Source organism: Enoplosus armatus, chromosome 19 (assembly GCF_043641665.1).
Source record: "Enoplosus armatus isolate fEnoArm2 chromosome 19, fEnoArm2.hap1, whole genome shotgun sequence".
NCBI lineage: Eukaryota > Metazoa > Chordata > Actinopteri > Centrarchiformes > Enoplosidae > Enoplosus > Enoplosus armatus.
The window spans coordinates 19,466,108-19,484,876 of NC_092198.1; the positions used below are offsets into that span (position 1 = coordinate 19,466,108).

General features: G+C 46.4%; 1 protein-coding gene across 1 annotated transcript in view; it reads left to right on the plus strand.

Annotated features, from left to right (window-relative positions):
* The window catches only part of fam184ab (family with sequence similarity 184 member Ab), a 61,212-nt gene that overhangs the window by 17,844 nt on the left and 24,599 nt on the right, over nucleotides 1–18,769 (plus strand). Inside the window, exons 8-11 of the mRNA XM_070926360.1 lie at nucleotides 5,602–5,752; nucleotides 8,032–8,244; nucleotides 14,561–14,714; nucleotides 16,848–16,975. Coding sequence (XP_070782461.1) covers nucleotides 5,602–5,752; nucleotides 8,032–8,244; nucleotides 14,561–14,714; nucleotides 16,848–16,975 — 646 coding nt within the window. The remainder of the gene's footprint in view (nucleotides 1–5,601; nucleotides 5,753–8,031; nucleotides 8,245–14,560; nucleotides 14,715–16,847; nucleotides 16,976–18,769) is intronic.

Below are 18,769 nucleotides of genomic sequence, written 5' to 3' on the forward strand. Positions count from 1 at the left end.
AGGTGTGAACTGATGTACTTTTTCACACAGTAAAGTCGGCAGCCTCTAAATGGCTCTATTAGAGTTTTCACTCAGCATTGAATTGCGTCTTAATGGTCAAAACCCCAGAAAGTTTTCCCCACGTTTTTTGTCTTTTTTTGTTGTTGTGCTGAATTGACTGGATTCTATAATCCCACGAGATCTCGTCTATTTATTGTTTTGCACAACTTCTTTTGATGTGAGTTCGATTGACTCTTCAGCGTACGCACACTCCCCCAGTACCACCCAGTACCTCTACTTGAGCTCCATGTAGGGATTGTTTTCAATAATCGTGAATAAGCGAACCACAGGTGAATGAGCGAGACGTACTTACAGCTCCTCATTCAGCCAGTTGGTGAGCGTCGGGGGGTGTGCATTACTGCAACTGCGCCCCGTCAAGTCGTGCACCGCGTGTACTTGAACTGTGCCAGCGTTAGTTCACCCGAATGATAAAATAGCGACATCTTTTCTGTGTTTTTTTTTTCCCAGAAACTGTGTCCCAGTTCCGCTGGATAATCCACAGAACACACTGTCAACTGTTTTCATAAGGACCGTGTTTTCGGTGGAAAGTAGTTCCAATGAAAGCTGTTCACAGTGAGGTCTGTGGATTATCCAGAGTAATTGGGACACTGTTTCTGCAATTTCTTTTATTTATTTATTTTTTTAATGCTGTGCTGAGCGCCACAAACGAAACTCGGGTCGTTCCCATTTTATTGGGGGGGGGGGGGGGGGGGCGGCAGTAGAAATAAGACAAATATCTCCAACATGGGCGGATCATGAGGCGACGGTCCCCCGGGGCGCAGTCACTTAAAGGCGCGGCGGCGCACTGTTTCAGTTTTGCGTCTGAGTCACATTCTGCAAATGAACCGTGACTGTAACTTCACCTCCGGAGATGAAGAGAGGCCGTCTGAGAGATCCACAATGACAACCCTATGTACCAATATTACATATACAGTGTGATGCATTGTTTTTAAAGCAGAACTACTCTGTAGCCAAACATTTTTACATTGGTTTGCTCATTTTAATGTGTAGACCTACTTAAGTTACATTATGCGCTGTACTACTCCTGACTGAGCTCTTAGACTCTCTGAATGAATGATGACCTCTTGCATCACACCGGGGATCAAGTTAGTCAGTTACTATCCAAGACGCTATTTTGCAACGGCACATCCTGCTGCATCCTGGGCTCAGCGACAGCTGTGATTGGTTTAAAGAATTGATTTTCTTTAAACCAAGCCAGAGCGCTTTCTGATGTACAGAGTGTCTCACTGAGGCCTCTTGACTAATATTTCTCCTCCAAACAGACAAAAAAGGGAACTGCGGTTGCGATGCTGGTGTAGAAGTGGGTTATAATGTTTTCTTGTTTCTTGGATTACGAACAAGAAATTGATCAGGCTGATGTATCGGCTGATGTTTAGGTATATCAGCACATCTGTCAGCCGATAAGGAACAAGAAATTGCAGCACAGAGGTGCCAAAAAACATGCCCGAGATCATTTGGAAACATCATTTGTCCCCATCACTTAGCTGACGAGATCGTTTTTCAGTTGTACGGTATCGCATTCAGTACACATCTTGATCACGATTCTCTGATGAGCGAACTAAAAGGACCCGCGTCAAGGCGTTTGGATGTTATGTTAAGTTTAAAAATTCAACGAAAATGAAAGTCGTGGGCTGCCTCTCCCGCTTCCTGGTGACGTCTTTGTATCTCGTCTCCAGCGGTTGCTCACTCTCAACCTGCCAGTTCGTCTAATCTGTTAATGCCCCAGCTCTTGGTAAAGGTCACACTTGATATTGTCTCACATTTTTCCAGCCTTTCCTCACTCTTCACGGCAATACTTTTTATTGCCCCGCTCCACGCGCCTCGCATCACTTCACCCTCATCCTTTGTTCTCCTTCGTGCTCCCGTTCTCTGAGAGTAATAGCGTCTCGTAACACTTTGCGTCATCAAATCGTATCGTACCTTTGTGGATGAGCTTAAATCAGGTCGCTTCTTTTCTCAAATTCACCGTTTCACCTGTTAAAGTAAAAAAAAAAAAAAGGTCATTTCAATTTGATTAAAGCCAGAGATCTATGCAGAGGCTAGATATCAAATCACACGTGTTTTGTAACAGTCGCAGCACCTCGCGTCAGTCTTCTGGTCTGACTAAACCTGTAAACATAATCTTGAAGTCTTCTGCCGAGCCTCAGATCAGGACCCAGACGTGTACAAAAAGGTTTTTAGTGGTTGACACTGGCCTCGCGATTCTCTCCTTTCCAAGTTTAACGAGGGAGTTCTGAAAAGCTCAATAAAAAAGGGCCGGTAAGTGTCAGGTGACATCAAATTATGAAAGAATTGACGTTAAAAACACCAGGAAGCAGTTTAGGAACCTCGAGCTATTCCCCCTCCTATCTCGGGAATCATCACAACCTAAATCTGTCAGCAGCCCTCTCTCTCCAGACAGGTTTTTATTTTCCCCTTTTTATACCTCCCTAGAAGTACGAAGCTGTTTTGTTCACCCAAATATTTGCGAACACAAAACTTCCTCCTACCAGGGGCGTACTTCACTCGTCGCGTGAATCCGGCTGATTTCACCTGCTTGTGTGCTTTATACCTCCACCGTTTCAAGCAGTAGGAAAAGGGGGCGCGTAACATCCAGTATTTAAGCGGTTTGGAAGCGTCTTGAATAAAAAAAGCGACGAGCACAAAAGGAAACGGTATTACACGCGGCGACAGCAATGACATTAATGACTAAAAGTGGCTGCATCAAAGCCCGTGTCTATCCGTCGCTCTTCCCCGCCCTCTCGGCCTCCTCTTCATTACCTTTCGTTCACCTTCCCTCGTCTCTCTGCGCGGGGCTCTTTTATTCTCAGGAGAACATCCATTCATTTGGCGGGTTTGGGGTGAGTACACCGTGGTTAGCGAGCCGTCTGAATTAAGGAGGCTGGCTTTAATCCCTGTTTCGCAGTGGAAACAGACGGTTTCTCTGCGATAGCGTAATCATGGAAGGAGCTCTCGGGATTACCAAATGAACTAGAGGCGGTTCGGCGGGTCAGCAGACTAAAGCGCAGGCGGGACCATGCTAGTTTGTCCTGGTCGTGCCGGAGATATTGCAGAGCATGTTAGGTACTTAGATATTTTTGCCTCTTGGTCTCGGTCTCGCCTCTCAGTTGCTGCGTACCGGTAAATGTACCGCGGCTCTTGGGATTGCATTGATGACCGGTCGGACCACTTTGGTCCAAACTGAAATATCTCAACGCAGAGACTCTTGCTCCCCAGAGGATGACAACTTATGACGTTGGTCGTCCCCTGACTTTTCCTCTAGCGCCACCATGAGGTCAACATGTGGGTTTCAACCATTCGTGTAGCGGCATCACCAGGTCAAACCTTTCATTTGTCCAATACTTTACGTTTATGACCAAATACCTGGAAGACTAGCAATATTCCCATCAGTCCCGGCTGTGCTAATTAGCAAACGTTAGAACGCTAACATGCATGGTAAACATTATCTGCTGAACACCAGCAGGTTAGCTGTTATTGTGAGCATGTTAGCGTTTAGCTCAAAGCACTGGCCGTGTATAAGTGGAGACCTCACAGAGCTGTTAGCATGGCTGAAGACTCTTAATGCTGTTTAACTGCCGTTTGCAAGATGCTGTATATTCATGTCGACTTTAAAGTGCTTCGTGAGTCTGTTGTTTAAAAAATGTTCTTTAATGTTTTAATCTTAGCATGTTGGCACGCTAACAAGTTAAACTAAAATGGTGAACACAGTAAACATTGTACCTACTACATTGCACATGGCGGCGTTAGCATTTAGCTCAAGTACAGCCTCTCTCTAACATGGCTGAAGTCATTGTGACGTCTGTCAGCAGCGCCAGTTTAACTCAACATTGCGCTGGCAGCCACGACACAATTTGTGCAAATCTGCTACAAATCCACAACAAAAGTCTGAACAAACGCTTCAATTAAACCCCGTGTGACCCCGTGGGATGTAAAACAATGCAATTACACGCTTGTCTTCGCTAGGTTGCTACAGCCCGAGAGGGTCTTATGAGCGGGAGATCACATCGTAAACAGTTCTTTGGCCCTTTCTCATGGATGTTGAAATCCAAGTCCGCCAGGAGAGCTACCGTACTCAAGCTACCCTTCAAGGCGAAGCCTGGACTTTCCCGCCTGGACTTTCCCGCCTGGTACGAGCTGAGCCTTCAGGCAGCTTGAATTTCAGAGTTTATATAAGAAGAAGCCTCCAGCAGGTTTTGTCCACGGTGATATTCGCGTCTCGGGAATATGCCTCTAACCTCCGTGCGTCCGCCTGTGATTTGACATTGACGGGGTAAATATCAGAAGGACAGCTCGTGTTTAATTACCCTCATTAGCACGTACAGTAGTTGCAATCCCACCCGAGTGTTTGAGAAAAGCTTTTATCGGAACATTGTAACTTTGAACTCAAACGGTCTCTTAAAAAGCTCCATCATCAACAACTGACAGTGGAGTCAACAAGGAGGTTGGTCTTGCAACTTCATGTGTTTTTGTAAACGCTTTCATGCAATGCAGATACGCTAAAGACGCGCCATTGCCAGGTAGTAGTAGTAGTAGTAGTAGTAGTAATGGGCTTAGAAACTCAGCCAAGTCCATATACATACTCACACACACCAGATACACACCTTAAATGAGCACGTGTGCCTCATGTCCCAGAGCACAGGCAGTGGAATCCAATTTTCCCACATTTTATCAGGATGTTTCTGCCATCTTTGACAGTTCCTTCAACCCCCCCCGTTCACCCGCTGCCTCTCCCCTTTACCTGTCTCCATCTGCCCTCGTCTCTCTTCCTGCCCAGCAGATGCTATAGAACGACGCTTATTAGGAAGCTCTTTGAAGCCCAAGGCCTGCGCGCGTGTGTGTGTGTGTGTGTGTGTGTGTGTGTGTGTGTGTGTGTGAAAAGAGAGAGAGAGCGCATGCGTGCCTTGACGTCTGTGACTGCCTGCTGCTTTATACTGAACGAGGACATGAATGATGACACGTGTCAGAGCGTGCTGCATGATGAACGTGACTGTCTGGTGTGTGCACTGTTAGTGTGTGTGTGTGTGTGTGTGTGTGCATTTGTCTCCGTGTGTGTGTGAGCCCGAGCCCGCCTTCAGTCTGACACTTTCTGGCTCTCAAAGTGACAAAAAAATCTGTTTGCCGCGATACTTCATTTAACAGCTGCCATTTCAACTCCCACGCAGCTATTACATTGGCAGCACGCGCGCACACACACACACACACACACACACAGCGCCTGGCAAAGAGCTGTTAGCAGCAGCGTTAAAGAGTGATGGTCACTCAGTAAACGCGGCGTTGAGGTATGATATAGGACCGTGTATTGCTCATATAGTTCATACCAGCATAGTATAAAAATCAACTTGCAGAGGCTTGAAACTTACTCAAATCCTTCAGGTCTTGCCCTCATTTTACGGTATCCAATTCCATTTTTAGTTTGTGGTGTTGATTATTCAAGAGTAAAAGGAACCTTTGCTTTTGGCCGCGCGTAGTTTGAATCACGCTGGACAACGGCGTGAAAACCCGAATCTAAATAAATACCTTGTGTGTCGCGTTGCGTTGCAGGCAGGAGTGTAAGAAGCTCCGCGAGGAGCTGAGAGAGGACCACGAGGAGGACAAGGCCTCAGCGCTGGCTCAGCAGGCTCAAAGCAAGGAGCAGGAGATGAGCAGCGCCCGGGAGAGCTGGCAGAGGAAAGTGGAGGACCTGCTGGAACAGGTACTGCTATTGCCAAAAGATCTGTTTACAGGTACGGTACAGCGTCTCTTGACTATATGGAGAGGTGTACAATTACACCACGATGTGTAGTGTTTTTTTGGTGTTTGTATCCCCTTTACAAAGCCATGACATGAAGATATAATGCGCAAGATCAAAGATGAGAGATCACCAGTCCTGGATGTAGCGGACTTTAAGTGCGTTTACTGGTCAAAGACGGTTTTAATCTCCAACTTGGGCTGCAGATCTCTCGGAACACAAAATGCCAGATGCCCCCAGCTTGTAGTGGAATGGTTGTAATTATACCAGTAGTAAAAAAGAAATCGATGGGGAGGGAGAACGAGGATGGGAAAGGCAATAAGAGCAACGGCCCTCCCTTCAAAGCTTATGTTGCCCCTATAAGACCTCAGGACTGACTTATTTCTCCCTGGCACCGGCGGACGGACTCACTCACACATTCACTGTTTGATGCCGCATGAGGCTGCAGTTGCTAATGACCCGCCTGGTAATATTAATGTAGCGTGACTGACAGACGCACACATGCAGTGTCGATGGCTTTATTAATGTTCATTTCTGCATGCCGCGTGGTCGTCGTCACGCCCCCCCCCCCCCCTGCCCCCCCGCCGTCCATCAGCTCCCATCCGGCGATTAATGCGCCCGCTTTCGCACCTCGCAGCCGGCTGACACCACATTTATTTACTCGAATGTCAAATCAGAGCCGCGGCCGATCTTCCTGATAGATCCGCACCGACTCCTCGGGAATCAAACGGCGGGGGCAGGCTCTTTCCTAGCGGCATGTATTTGAACAGATGATGCCTTGATGGGTGGGTGGATGCAACTGACACAGAAACATGACTTAACTTTTGCCCACGCGTGAGATGCTTCGCAAAAGTGCAACTATACAAATGTGCGCGTACCAGCGGTGTAATTGACTCTTTATGTAATGAAGTATGAGAGGTGATGCCCAAAGTTAGCACCTCTAGCTAGAGTCAGGATACCTTCAGAGGGGTCAAATGAAGTGACGTTATGTCACTGTGTTGTGCTTTACAGCGCCGCCTCCGGGTAGACAGGGAAAATAATAATAAGTCACATAGGTTTAAAACATCCCAGAAGCAGCACTGCCGACTCTCACTCCGGACGTCTTACCCCCTTCACATGACGCCCGGTTGTCATAACAATATAATGTAACGACAATAGTCACCACCCACACCACACCAGAAACCCAGTTGTGTCAGCAAGTAGACACGGCGATAATAGTGTCAGAATACAGGATATATAAAAGCATACGCTTGTTTTAATGCATAAAGCCGTCCAACCTGATGACACGGTGTGTGACTCATGCCTTAGTCACAATATCACTTCCCAATTTTGGGGAGCCGCCGCGTGAGCAACACCGAGAATCACGTATCCACGTATGTGCCAGTTGATCGGGCGTTTATTCCAACCGAGCGCTGAGAAAGGAATCATGTGGAGGGCTCCCCAGCCGGCTCTCACCTGCGCTCACAGTTAAAGGATTGGTCTCAGCTTCCTTCCTGCCGGTTCGCTCCGAAGGACTTTAACAGCAGCAGCAGCAGCAGCAGCAGCAGCAGACAAGGTTATCACCCCGGGGGCAAGAGCGACTTTGCATCCTGCCGACAAGTGTTGACGAGTGGGATCTTCGCTGGTTGACCTTTCTGTAGCGCATCACAAGTCGCCCCCAAATAATGGATGCGCCTCTTCTGTGTTCCGTATCGGTCTCCTGTTGAGCTTCATTATCAGATTTGCTTTGTTGGCATGGCCACAGCTAAGTACAGTATTGTCAAAGCAGTTTGTACAAGGTTGTTCTTTTTTTATCTCTACACTTGCTCGAGTATTCATTATCTTAAGTTGTCTAGACAGGCTAATTGGGTGAATCATGCTGCTTCCTCCCAACAATGAATTCCAGTGCTACAGTCACGGCGCTGCAGCATTAGCCCGAGTTTGTTTTGCACTGCAGTGAACCGCAAACAATTTATTTACAAGGCTTTAAAGAATTACACACATCTTAATATGGCAACCTGTGTTTAAGCCCAATTGATTGCCACCCCCTCTTTGCCCTTCTCTGTTATTCTGCTGCATAAAGACGCTGCTCCCTAGAGACCGCCTTAAACTTTCCCTTTAATTCTCCTCCTGCACCATCGCCTCGCTTTCCTTTCCGCCAAGTGCGTGTGTGCAAAGATGTAGACGCAGCAGCTTCTTTAACTGTCCCTTTAAAGGCCTCCCTCCCCCGTCCAAGATTTATTGTTTCGTCCGCTCCTCTCCAGATCTCCCTGTTGAAGCAGAGTCTGGAGATGCAGCTGTCCCAGTCGCAGTCGTCGCTGCAGCAGCTGCAGCACCAGTTCAGCCAGGAGAGGGAGCACCTGAGGATGCAGCTGGACGAGCTGCAGACGGAGCACCAGCGGCGACAGCAGCGCCTGCAGGAGGTCCACTGCTGCTCCTTGCAGGACATGGAGCACGCCAGGCAGAGGGACCTGAAGGTGGGCGGTGGCGAACACACACACACACACACATGCAAACACACACACACACGTGTAAACATTTGTGAAGCTGAATCGTTTTAAAACCTGAATTGTTTACATCCACATTTGCTAGCTAGCAGTCTTCTTCGCTATGTTCCTTGGCGTTTTACTGCCACCAACTGTCCAAGCGTCCTCGTGCATGTGTTAGTAGAGGGATACAAACAAAAAAAACATGGCTCCAGAGCTCCACTGGTGGTCAAAAATGGAACCCAGTCGAAACTGGACTCTTGAGACCAATGCTGATAATGAAAAATTTGTGAATTTAACCAAAACATGTACAGTTTAAATTATCAGTGGCCCAACAGTGTAACGGCCCCTGTTTCTAAATGACCTCAGACATATCTTATATATGCGTTGCTGTGCTGCTTGTTATTCATCAGCCACCGTATGAGCCGATAAGCTACATCTACAGCAGTAAGATAATATCGGCCCATACGTCAAGCTGGCCAATGAGAGTAGAGCTCTTGTCAAAAAGTCGTGCTGCCATCTGCCAATATTTCTGGCAGGATCCAGTAAAAGTGCGATCAGAAATCACTACAAACAGCCTGACAGACTGTGGACACACCGAGCAATCGGATCGTTGGGACTTTGCGGCGCACACAGCTCAGAGTCGGCCTGGCTGATTAACATCAGAGCGAGACAGAGTCAGCACCACGGACAGCGATCTGGTGTATAACAATGGCCACATTGATCCTGGAAGCGAAGCCTCCCTCAGTGTCCCTGAGCGTAGATTGTTTACCTCAGTATATCATTCTCAAATGCATATTGATCCAGCATAATGACTGCAAAGCGCAACCTGGAAACCTGCAACCTTCAGCGCCCCTGAATGCTCAAGCCACGAGGTTCCTAAGTTAGTTAAGTTAGTTGCGTTCTGCAGAACTGCCCCGTGATTGTATGCAAAGAGCGGCTGCATTCCAAATGAGCGGCGTTCACGTCAGCTCCCCTGCCAAGTTAGAGGAGCTCCTCAGGAGAAGCCGCCCGTGACATTTTAATCCAATCGGGTCCCGTCGGGAGTCTAAGTTGGACTGACAGTGAGTCATCGCCGGCGTTACTCACCCGCGCTGACAGCAGACAGCTTCTGTACCGAGCAGCTACACCGACAGCGCTGTGTTCCCTCTTTCATAATGTCAAAATATGCATGCGCAGACGCAACATACGACACTCCTGAAGGTGCCAAGAAAATGTTCTTCAACGCTAATCCTTTTCCATTTCCACAGTCAAGGTCGATTTGGATCAGCCATACATCACAATTCCAAATCCCTTCTCCGACTTGGACGCCGTAATTGTATTAATGCCTCAGGCAGAATGGAGGTCAGGAAGCAGCGTCCTTATGATGTGTTTCTGGCAACTCCTCGAGTACAAATGTGGGGGAAAGAATATATCACCTCTGAGTCACGCAGCACTTATGAAATCGGCAGTCTTCATTATTTCCCTGTAAACCGAACTGACTGCTCTAACAAACCCGCGCTCCTCCCTTGTTATCTTCCTCCTCTCCTCCCCCACTTCTTCCTCCTCCTGATGCAAACATACACAAGAGCCGCTGTACATTCCCCTCAGCACGACCACCAAATTGACCATCCTTTTTTTTTTTTCTTCTTGTATTTTCTCTTCTGTCACAGCCTCAGCTGATAAGCAGGGAAATAAAGTGTAAAAAAAAAGCTTCTTCACGGAGGGCTTTTAATGGCGACGGGGTGTTTATATTTCTGTCAGCCGCGCAGGGGGGGGGGGGGGGGAACTCAATTATCCAGAGTGGAGGCATTAGAGGGATGATTTGTGTATGTGTGCTCTATGTGCGTTTGGGTGGATGGGAGGTACATTCAGATTGTCTGCCCGTTATCTGTTTCGCAGTTCGCAGGCAGCAGCATCCGGGGAATAATAAAGTTTGCCCAAATCCCCGCTACACAAACGCATTCGCATAACCTAATTCAGCTCCCCGACTTCCCGCTACCAAAAAAAAAATAAAAAAAAAAGCTACACATAGCAGCAGAGAGAGTGTGCACGGAGCAATTGACGGCTTATTGGTTTGCGTATCATCTTTCCTCTTACTTATCTCATTTCTCAGACTCTCGCTCTCTTTCTTTTCACCGGCACACTTCCAGAGGGAGAATTGTTTTACCGCGACAAGTCTACGCTCCCGAGGATACGCGCATATTAATATGAGTTCATGTATGAGAGGTAAAAGGTTCGTTCACCTCTCCAGGGGGTTGCTCCGGTCCAGACTGAGGTACCTCGACAATCCGTGTGCAGACGTCCGCGGCCCCCTAGAGGATGAATCCTCATGACTGATTTTAGTTCAGACTTTATTGTCACACGTGGGGAGATCTGGCTTGAAGCGTGGCAAAAAATTAAACACATCAAAACTCATCTCATCGATCATTCTCATCCGTCAGTGAAACTGAATTAAAAAAAGACATTTCGGTTTAGAAACTCTCGGCAGCAGTAAGCACAGGTGCTGTTAACACACCGAACACACAAAATCAAAGGAGGGAATCCAAATTAAAACCAATAAAAAGCTAAAAAGAAAAACGATAAGACAGCAATGGTCTTTAGAAATAAAAAATATATATGTATGTGATTGAATCTGTGGCACCCGGCCCTGCGAAATATCTTGACATCTGCTCAATGGATCAAGAAGCGTGGCTAAGACTTTGGTTTATGACCACATACCTGCAGATCTAACGATATTCCCGTCGGCCTCGGCTGTTCTCTGTGTTTAGTTAAGCTCATGTCAGCGTGCTGACACGCTAAACTGAGGTGCTACAAAAAAAAAAAAAAGTCAGCATGGTAACGTTCTCGTTGCGCGCGTATTAGCATTTAGCTCAAGCCTGAGTCCAGATTCACAGAGCTACTAGCGTGACTGTAGACGTATTACATTTTTGAGGTAATCTTGGGCTTTACATATCAAGCCGAATTTTAAAACCCTAAACATCCCTAAAATTTCTCGTGGTCGGACTCTGAGAAGGTGGAATATGCCTACGTCTCTGCTTTGAGCAAAGGGAAGATCATCACAATGCAGCAGCCTGAAGAAGAGAAGGAGTTACACCTGTTTCAAAGTCGATGTGCAGGCATTAAGCTTCTGCTCTTGGGTTTTAACTCAACTCAACAGCCTAGCACCTGAATACATATGAGACACACATACTTCCCTTTTAGACGCCTCAGTTCCTCCAACTGGGGTCTTTAAGTTGTCCTCGGGGGTCAGGATTAAGACCTGTTGCTGGAGCAGCTGGATCAGCCTGCCAGAGGCCCCCCCCCCTGCCCCGAAGGCCACAGTCTCAGTTCACGTCTTTGTGTGTTTATCCCTCCTGTCTCTCCCGCTCTTGCTCATCAGTTTCACCTTCTTTTTTTAAATAAACCCACCAGCAAAATAACAAATATTGACCGCCCGGTAATGGAATGAAGATTGAACAACCGGGCCTCCGCACACGAACAGCGCGGAGAGGAGAGAGAGGGGGGGGGGACGTAACGCCATTACAGTCAATTTGTAATTATAGGAGTCACTGCGATTAGGTGTAATTAATGTGCTCCCTTTAATTAAAGGAATAAAAGGTATGGTTTTTACTGACCCGCGGCACAAAAAGACCAATGATCAATACTAATGAATGAGAGGCATTAGTGGCTTTTAAAACTCACTTTTTCATACTGTGACTCTCGCAGCTAGAGCGCCCCTTAGCTCCTGTTACGGGATTTAAATGAAATCCTGAAGATCTGGTAGGATCACTCCCACATTCACCCACAACCTCCCACCTCTTTAAGCGTATGTAATCAGCACATTGTCATATTAATTGCGATGTACTGTGAGAGCTGTGTTTCACAGGCGCAAACATGGCGCAAGGTTGTAAAGCAAAAGCGCCAACATGGCCAACGGATGATCTGACGAGGAAACAGGGCTGAGAGACAGGTACGTGCGGTGGGGGGGGGTGGCGGGCCAGGTGGCTGACAGACTCACAATAGAAACAGTGAGGCTTTTTTTTAGCGGATAACACAGCGAAATACACCGTGAACGACTTTATTTTTATCCTTCCGCTCACAAAGATCCTGTCATTAATGAACTGTAACACTTTTGTTTTGTTTTTTTTGTTTTTTGTGTGTGTGTGTGTTCCCACAAAAACAGCATGGGCGCCCTGTCAAACGCTGAGAATCTGCTGTCCGCCAACTCAGAGCGAGGTTCATTTGAATATTCAGGGCCCTCGTTCCTCGCTCCATGAGTCATTTCCCAAAGGCATTCCATATCGGCGAATTAAAAAAGCCACAGATGTCGCTGCCAACCCTCCATGAATATCATTTTAGATGCTCCTTGTTGATGGGTTCTAGTTACTATTTGCGAAATGGCACCTCAGTATTTTAGCGACAAAGATAAACGGGTTAAACTCGGTGCGAGCGGCAGTTGTCTTGCCTACAGTGGTGTGAGCTTGCATAAACAGTGAGGTAATAACAAACAAGGGGAAAGTAAATAAAATATGTACAGTGCAGCCCCGTAATAATTTAGATTTTATGTCCTGCGATACTCTGTGTTGGGTTGGACATTATGTGCGCACGGAGACGAATGCTTTGCCAATTGCGGGTCTCTGGAAACAGGACTATTTTCCCGTGAATGGAAGTGCAATTTTGAGAGGGACAAGTTGGTGAAGTCAGCGAGCAAAAGCAAAACGAAACAGTGCCAGGCTGAGAAATAGAAACCTTAGGTCTCTTAAACCTGCTGGAAAAACGACTTTTAATACTTTTAATATTGGCTCCCGCAGCACAAACATGAAGCAGAAACATGCCTGTAGAGCGTCTCGCGCTCTCTGCCAGCTTTGTCAGATTGATGGGTTCACAGTAACAGGACACTCGACACGACAAACTCCCAAAAAAGCAAAAGCCATGCTTGCTATAAACCCGCTGCTACAAACACAGGCACAAAAATGTGGATCCTCTCACATCAAAAGCAGCTTTTTCTGCCAGAGCAAACATTCGACTGCCAGCAGTGTAATGTTAGTAGGTCTATACTCTGCCTGTGTGTGCGTGTGTGTGTGTGTGTGTGTGTGTGTGTTGTGGCAGCCCTCCCAGTCAGCAGTGCTAATGCCCGATGCTAATACTGTGTATGTAAGTGCTTGTCAGTGCTTCTTTGCTCGTATTCTAATATGTTGTTCTGGTTTCGTTGTTTGCTAAATTCTTGTAATGAAGCCAAAACTGTGATCAACAACAGCTGGATGAAACTAAGCGAACGCATTTTAATGAATCACCTCATTTGAAAAACATCATTTAACAAAACGGTGGAAACACAGGGTTTTTTTTTTGTTTGTTTTGTTTTTACTAAGAAATGAGTGTAGAATCTTGTTTCCTCCACAAAGAGATTACTTAGTGGACATCTGGGGCTTCATCTCGGGTAAAAGCCCTCCTGGACTCTCCCGGCTTTTAGGAAACTTTTAGTGCATCACGCAGAATACACCTTAGAACCTTCATGTTCTGCTGCGCCGTCACGTTTGGCCACAACATTACCTAATCAATCGTTTGTTTTCTCACTCTGCAGATGAACAAACGTGTGACCAAATCCCATTCTAATTTCGTTGAATCCTCAGCAGAAAATGAACGGACATCAACTGTTGCTCCGTGTGACTCGAGGAGAGACTGATGTTGATTGAGTAAAAAGTTGTCTCACAATGCATTTTGGCGCAAAAAGGTGACTTCAACCTTTTTTCTTATTCTTAAAAACTCTTTAGCGGAGTGGCTCCCGGTTGAATTTGGGAACGGTCAAGGTCGCTCTGCAGAGGAATCCATTGAAACTGCCAGCGGACGGCTTTTATTAGCTTCAAATATAATCCGGAGTTGTCTGTATTACAATGCATTTTGACAGGAGGCGATCTTACATCTGTTGCTCTCCAGCGCTGTACAGTCGATAGGTTTGTTTTCTTCCCTTCTTGGCTGGTGTTCGCGTGCGGTTTCATCCATGATGTATGATGATTGGCCAGTTTCTCCTTCAGCCCTTGTAGGGGATTTAAAATACTAAAATACTTCCCTATCTCTCCCTGCCTCACACTTTCCCATTTTCATTTTTCATATCTCTCTTCCCTCTTACTTCTCTCTCCCACTCCTCCTACGTCTTAAACTTTTCATCAACACATTTTCCTCCCCCCCCCCCCCCCCTCTTCTTCTTCTTTACCCTACTTTCTCCTCGCACTCCCTCCCCCTGGCCCTCCCACTCTCTTGTTTTTCACTCTCTCTCCCCCTGTTTTTCCTGCCCTCTCTTTGTTCATTGCTGCCCCCCCACCCCCCCACACCCCGATCTCTCCGACAGGACCTGGAGGAGCGTCTCCGCCATCATCACCATGCAGAGCTGCAGTCTCTCAGAGAGGCTCACCGCCAGAGCATCGAGACGCTCAAACAGCAGTCAGAGCAAGAGCTGCAAACACTCCGCTTTGAGCTGGAGGACGAGGGCAAAGCCATGCTGGGTAAGGCCTCAGAGTGTGTGTGTGTGTGTGTGTGTGTGTGTGTGGGTACATGCATTAAACATCCGCCCTCCTATGACCTTTTAGCACATTCTCTTCTCCAACAAAATGACTCACGAAGGCTCAGATTTGGGGTTTTCGGTCACAGCGTGCACTGAAAAATACTGAAAAGTAAAATCTCCGTCCTCTCATGTAGTAAATGATGACGTGAGACTGAGATCAACACGTAGGCCCCACTCATGTTTCTGTCCTGATGCAGCTGGAACTCAAGGCACACGACTTTACATGGCGCAAATAATACAAAACATTTCCCAACAGGAGGCAGCGCACCATCCTGGCATGGTCTCACAAGGAGCTATCAGTTAGCGTAATGCTTTGTCGCCATATTTAATATAGACTCCTTTTCCTCAGTTCGTAGCAACTAGTAACTAGCTAGCTTCAAACTAGTGATTTACCAAGCGTGAGTGCAACATTTAAGAAGTGTCTTAGCTGCAAATCGTTTGCTAGCAAGCCACTGTGGCGCCACAAGCTGCGGCACAACTGTAAAAATATTACAGTTTTCGTTGGGGAATTATCTATTCAACTTAACCGCTAATCTTTGGTAAATGTAGGTATGACTGTTTTATTTATATGTGCGAACATGGAGAAACGTGTGTGTCAGAGTTAGCAGGTAACACAGTAGCATATTCAATTATGCTAACCAAGCTAACGTTATCAGGTTATGTAGATATTGGCACGATGTTGTGAGACTTTGTTGTTTTTGTGGCGTGCAATTTGATAACATAAAAAAAAGTTTTAGTCGTCGTTAAACAGCATTTTATCAAGCGTCGAATGTGTCGGCCATGTTACATTTTTTTTTTTTTTTTTTTTTTACTCTTTCGCTCTAAACAGGTCATTTATTAGCAAGCTAACATTAGCTTTGTCCATTAGCTCAGAAAGCTGCACAGCAGTTTCATGTGGCAGTTCCTGGGGTGTAAATATTCAGCTAATCTCTATGTAAGAACTTGTTTGTGAGGTGCAGCCCATTTTAAATTAGATGTCATTTAGTTTTTTTTAGTTTTTTTTCAATTTAAATATCCACTTTGTGAACATTTGTTTCGTAACTAAGCTAACTTTGGACTTTATAGCTGGTGCAACAGGAATCCGATCATAGTTGTTGCAGTTTTATGGAACCTGCAATTGAGGCGCCCCATTAACACAGTCGAATTCTCACGTTTGCTCACGCTGGCTGCATTGTAGGTCATGGACAACAACAACCGTAGCAAACTAGAATGATATTTTGACATCAGGGCCACAGTGGAAGTCCTGTCCCTCTGTAATAACTTTAGTTTAGTTTGGGGCCCCAGGGACACAAACTAAACTACCGTCCTCCCACATCGCAGACTGTACTGTCGCCGCTTTCTGTCTTAAGTCGATGCGTGCATTTGAGGCAATACTCAAAAGGTGCTGCCTGTGTTTGTTCGTGCACAGCACAATGCGACGTCGGAACGCGTTCGCGAAGCACATAGCGGGATTATCAGCAGAAAGTCTCAAGGCAGACTGCAAAGTGCGGTGGAATCTCAGTTTTTAGTGCTAACACACCAGCACTGCGCTGTGAAAAATGGTCTTCCATTAACCTTCATGCCACGGTCCTGACACCGGAGAGCCGCTTCCATCTGTCTCGCCCCTCCCTCATCCTGACATCCTTTTATTACCTTTTATCTCTTTATCCCCCCCCCCTTGTGTGTGAACGTGTGCGCACAGTTGGGAGTGCATGTGAATATAATATGTTTTTTTTCTTCTTACTCTTTATGGTCATATTTTAGAAAACCGCAGCGATCAGTCAGAAACGGTCTCATCTTTATTCTGACCCGTTTTCAATTGGTCTTACATTCAAATAGGAAGCTGATAGCGGCGCGTGTTCCCTCCCCACACTCCTTCAAACCATTAGACTGTTTGCGATGAAAGGTGTTCATTGGAGTGGGGATTAAAGGCCACTTGGGTAAAAGCGAGGCGAGGCACTTCTGCTTCATGTGCAAAATAAAAAAAGCCATAAAATCCACAAACAAGCTGTGTTTTCTCTTTCTGCGCAAATGAAATATGACTTCTTGTGTCCTCTTCTTCCATTACACCCCCCCCCCCCCACCTCTCCCTCAGCCTCTCTGCGATCAGAGTTAAACCACATCCACGCGTCGGCCATCGAACACCTGAGGCAGACCCACCAGCAGGAGTCAGCTGCTGCTAAAGTGGAGCTGGAGAAAACACTGGAGAACAACCGGACGCAGGTGAGGACTTGATGACCAGTTTATCATGATCAAAACTTTACAGCTGCACGCACAGAAAACTCATGTCTTCACGGTGGATTAGTACTCGGAGCATTCATCACCACCTCTGTTTTGATGCTTTCGTCGCTTGACCACAAAGCTGCTGCGATGAATGACTTCCCAGTCAAGCATGAATCCTCCCAAAAAAAACAAAACATTCCAGCCTGTTCCTCTTTCTTTCGCGGCCGGCGTGATGTGATCGTGTGATCGGAATAGATATGCAGACACACCTCTGAATAGGCTTTCGCACTATTACACACGTTCACCCACAGTCTCCAAGGAAGCTATTGTGGCGTGAAAAACACCAGACCGAAACGTGATACGCAGCCCCGGGTTTTACTGATAAGAAATTGAGAAAGCTGTTTGTGATGTCGATATGTTTGGAGTGAAGCTGCCCACAGCTGATTGCTCAAAGTTATGATTCATCGGATTTCAGCCAAGTTAATACTGAAGGTCCTAGACGTCTGGGGGCAGCAAACACTCGTCGAGCAGGCACTTGGTCTTTGGTGGATCTGTTTACGCGGCCTGGTTTCAGTGTCAAGAGTACAGTGCAAGTAGTTTTGCTCGCCGTTAGCGCCTAACCCACGACTAACAAATTGCTTTTAGTGCGAAGCAGCAGCAGTGGGGCATGTTTGGTTTCCATTAATGCAGCTCTGACAAGGTGTAAAGGGTGAAAAGTAAACAGCGGGGCTGATGATGAGATAAGAAAGCGCTGGATTACATGCCGCATTGTTTGCTGTGCAATGGCAATTTGAATCCAGTGCGGGAATGGCAGACTCCGCCACTAGCAATGAAAACGGCTTTATAGAGAGCTAATTGCAGAATGTAAGCACATTGAATGGCTATCAAAAACGGGTTTTGGTACATTTGATTGATTATATGGAATCAGTATTTAATACATGGATCAATATATCAATAAGCTGATCAGAAAAATAGTTGAGATGTTTCGACTTTTTAGAGGGTTTTTTTTAAATTTGTTTTTAATGTTTATACCTGTGCCGGCTGTCAAACAGAGATTAGATGGGGATGAAGACTGTGTGAGATGATGTTGCCAGAGTGCCTCACATAACATCTGCCGCAGGCTCGCACACACACACACACATACAGATGCACACACACACACACACACACACACACACACACACACCACCCGGCAGGCGACCCTCTTACCACCTCTTGTAAATCTTACTAATTACCCCAAACACTATGGGCTCTCTCTCTCATCACCTTGTGATACAGATGTTCTATCAGAGGAGCACAGCTGGTTGTCTTTAATACCACCACCCCCCCCCCCCCTCACTCCACCATCAGTCCCGCTCGTCTTTAGTTTCCAAGGCAGTAAGAAGCCAATAAACGCTTTTTTTTTTGTACAGTAGTATTGAAGTGCCTACACTGGTCATATTTACATAATCTAAATTCTGTAAGCGAACCAAAAATCACGTCCCGATTTCTATTCCCTGAAATCGGCCGACTGTTTGTTTGTGAGAGGTTACAGCAGAGAATCAGACATCAGATGCGAGGGCGTAGAGAGACGAGACGACGCGCAACAAAGGATTTGAATTGGGAACATTGCAGTTGTGTTACGTGTCTCGGGCGGGTCACCGTTTGGCCGTCCTAACAATGAAAGTGACTTTATCCTTTCTGTCCTTTTACCATCTGCTATTAGGAGTTCTGTTTGTCTCCCTTTAAAATAATCCAGCAGATTTCAGGCAAACTGTGACCCACTGAGTCAATTTCCTTTTGGTGCAAAATCTA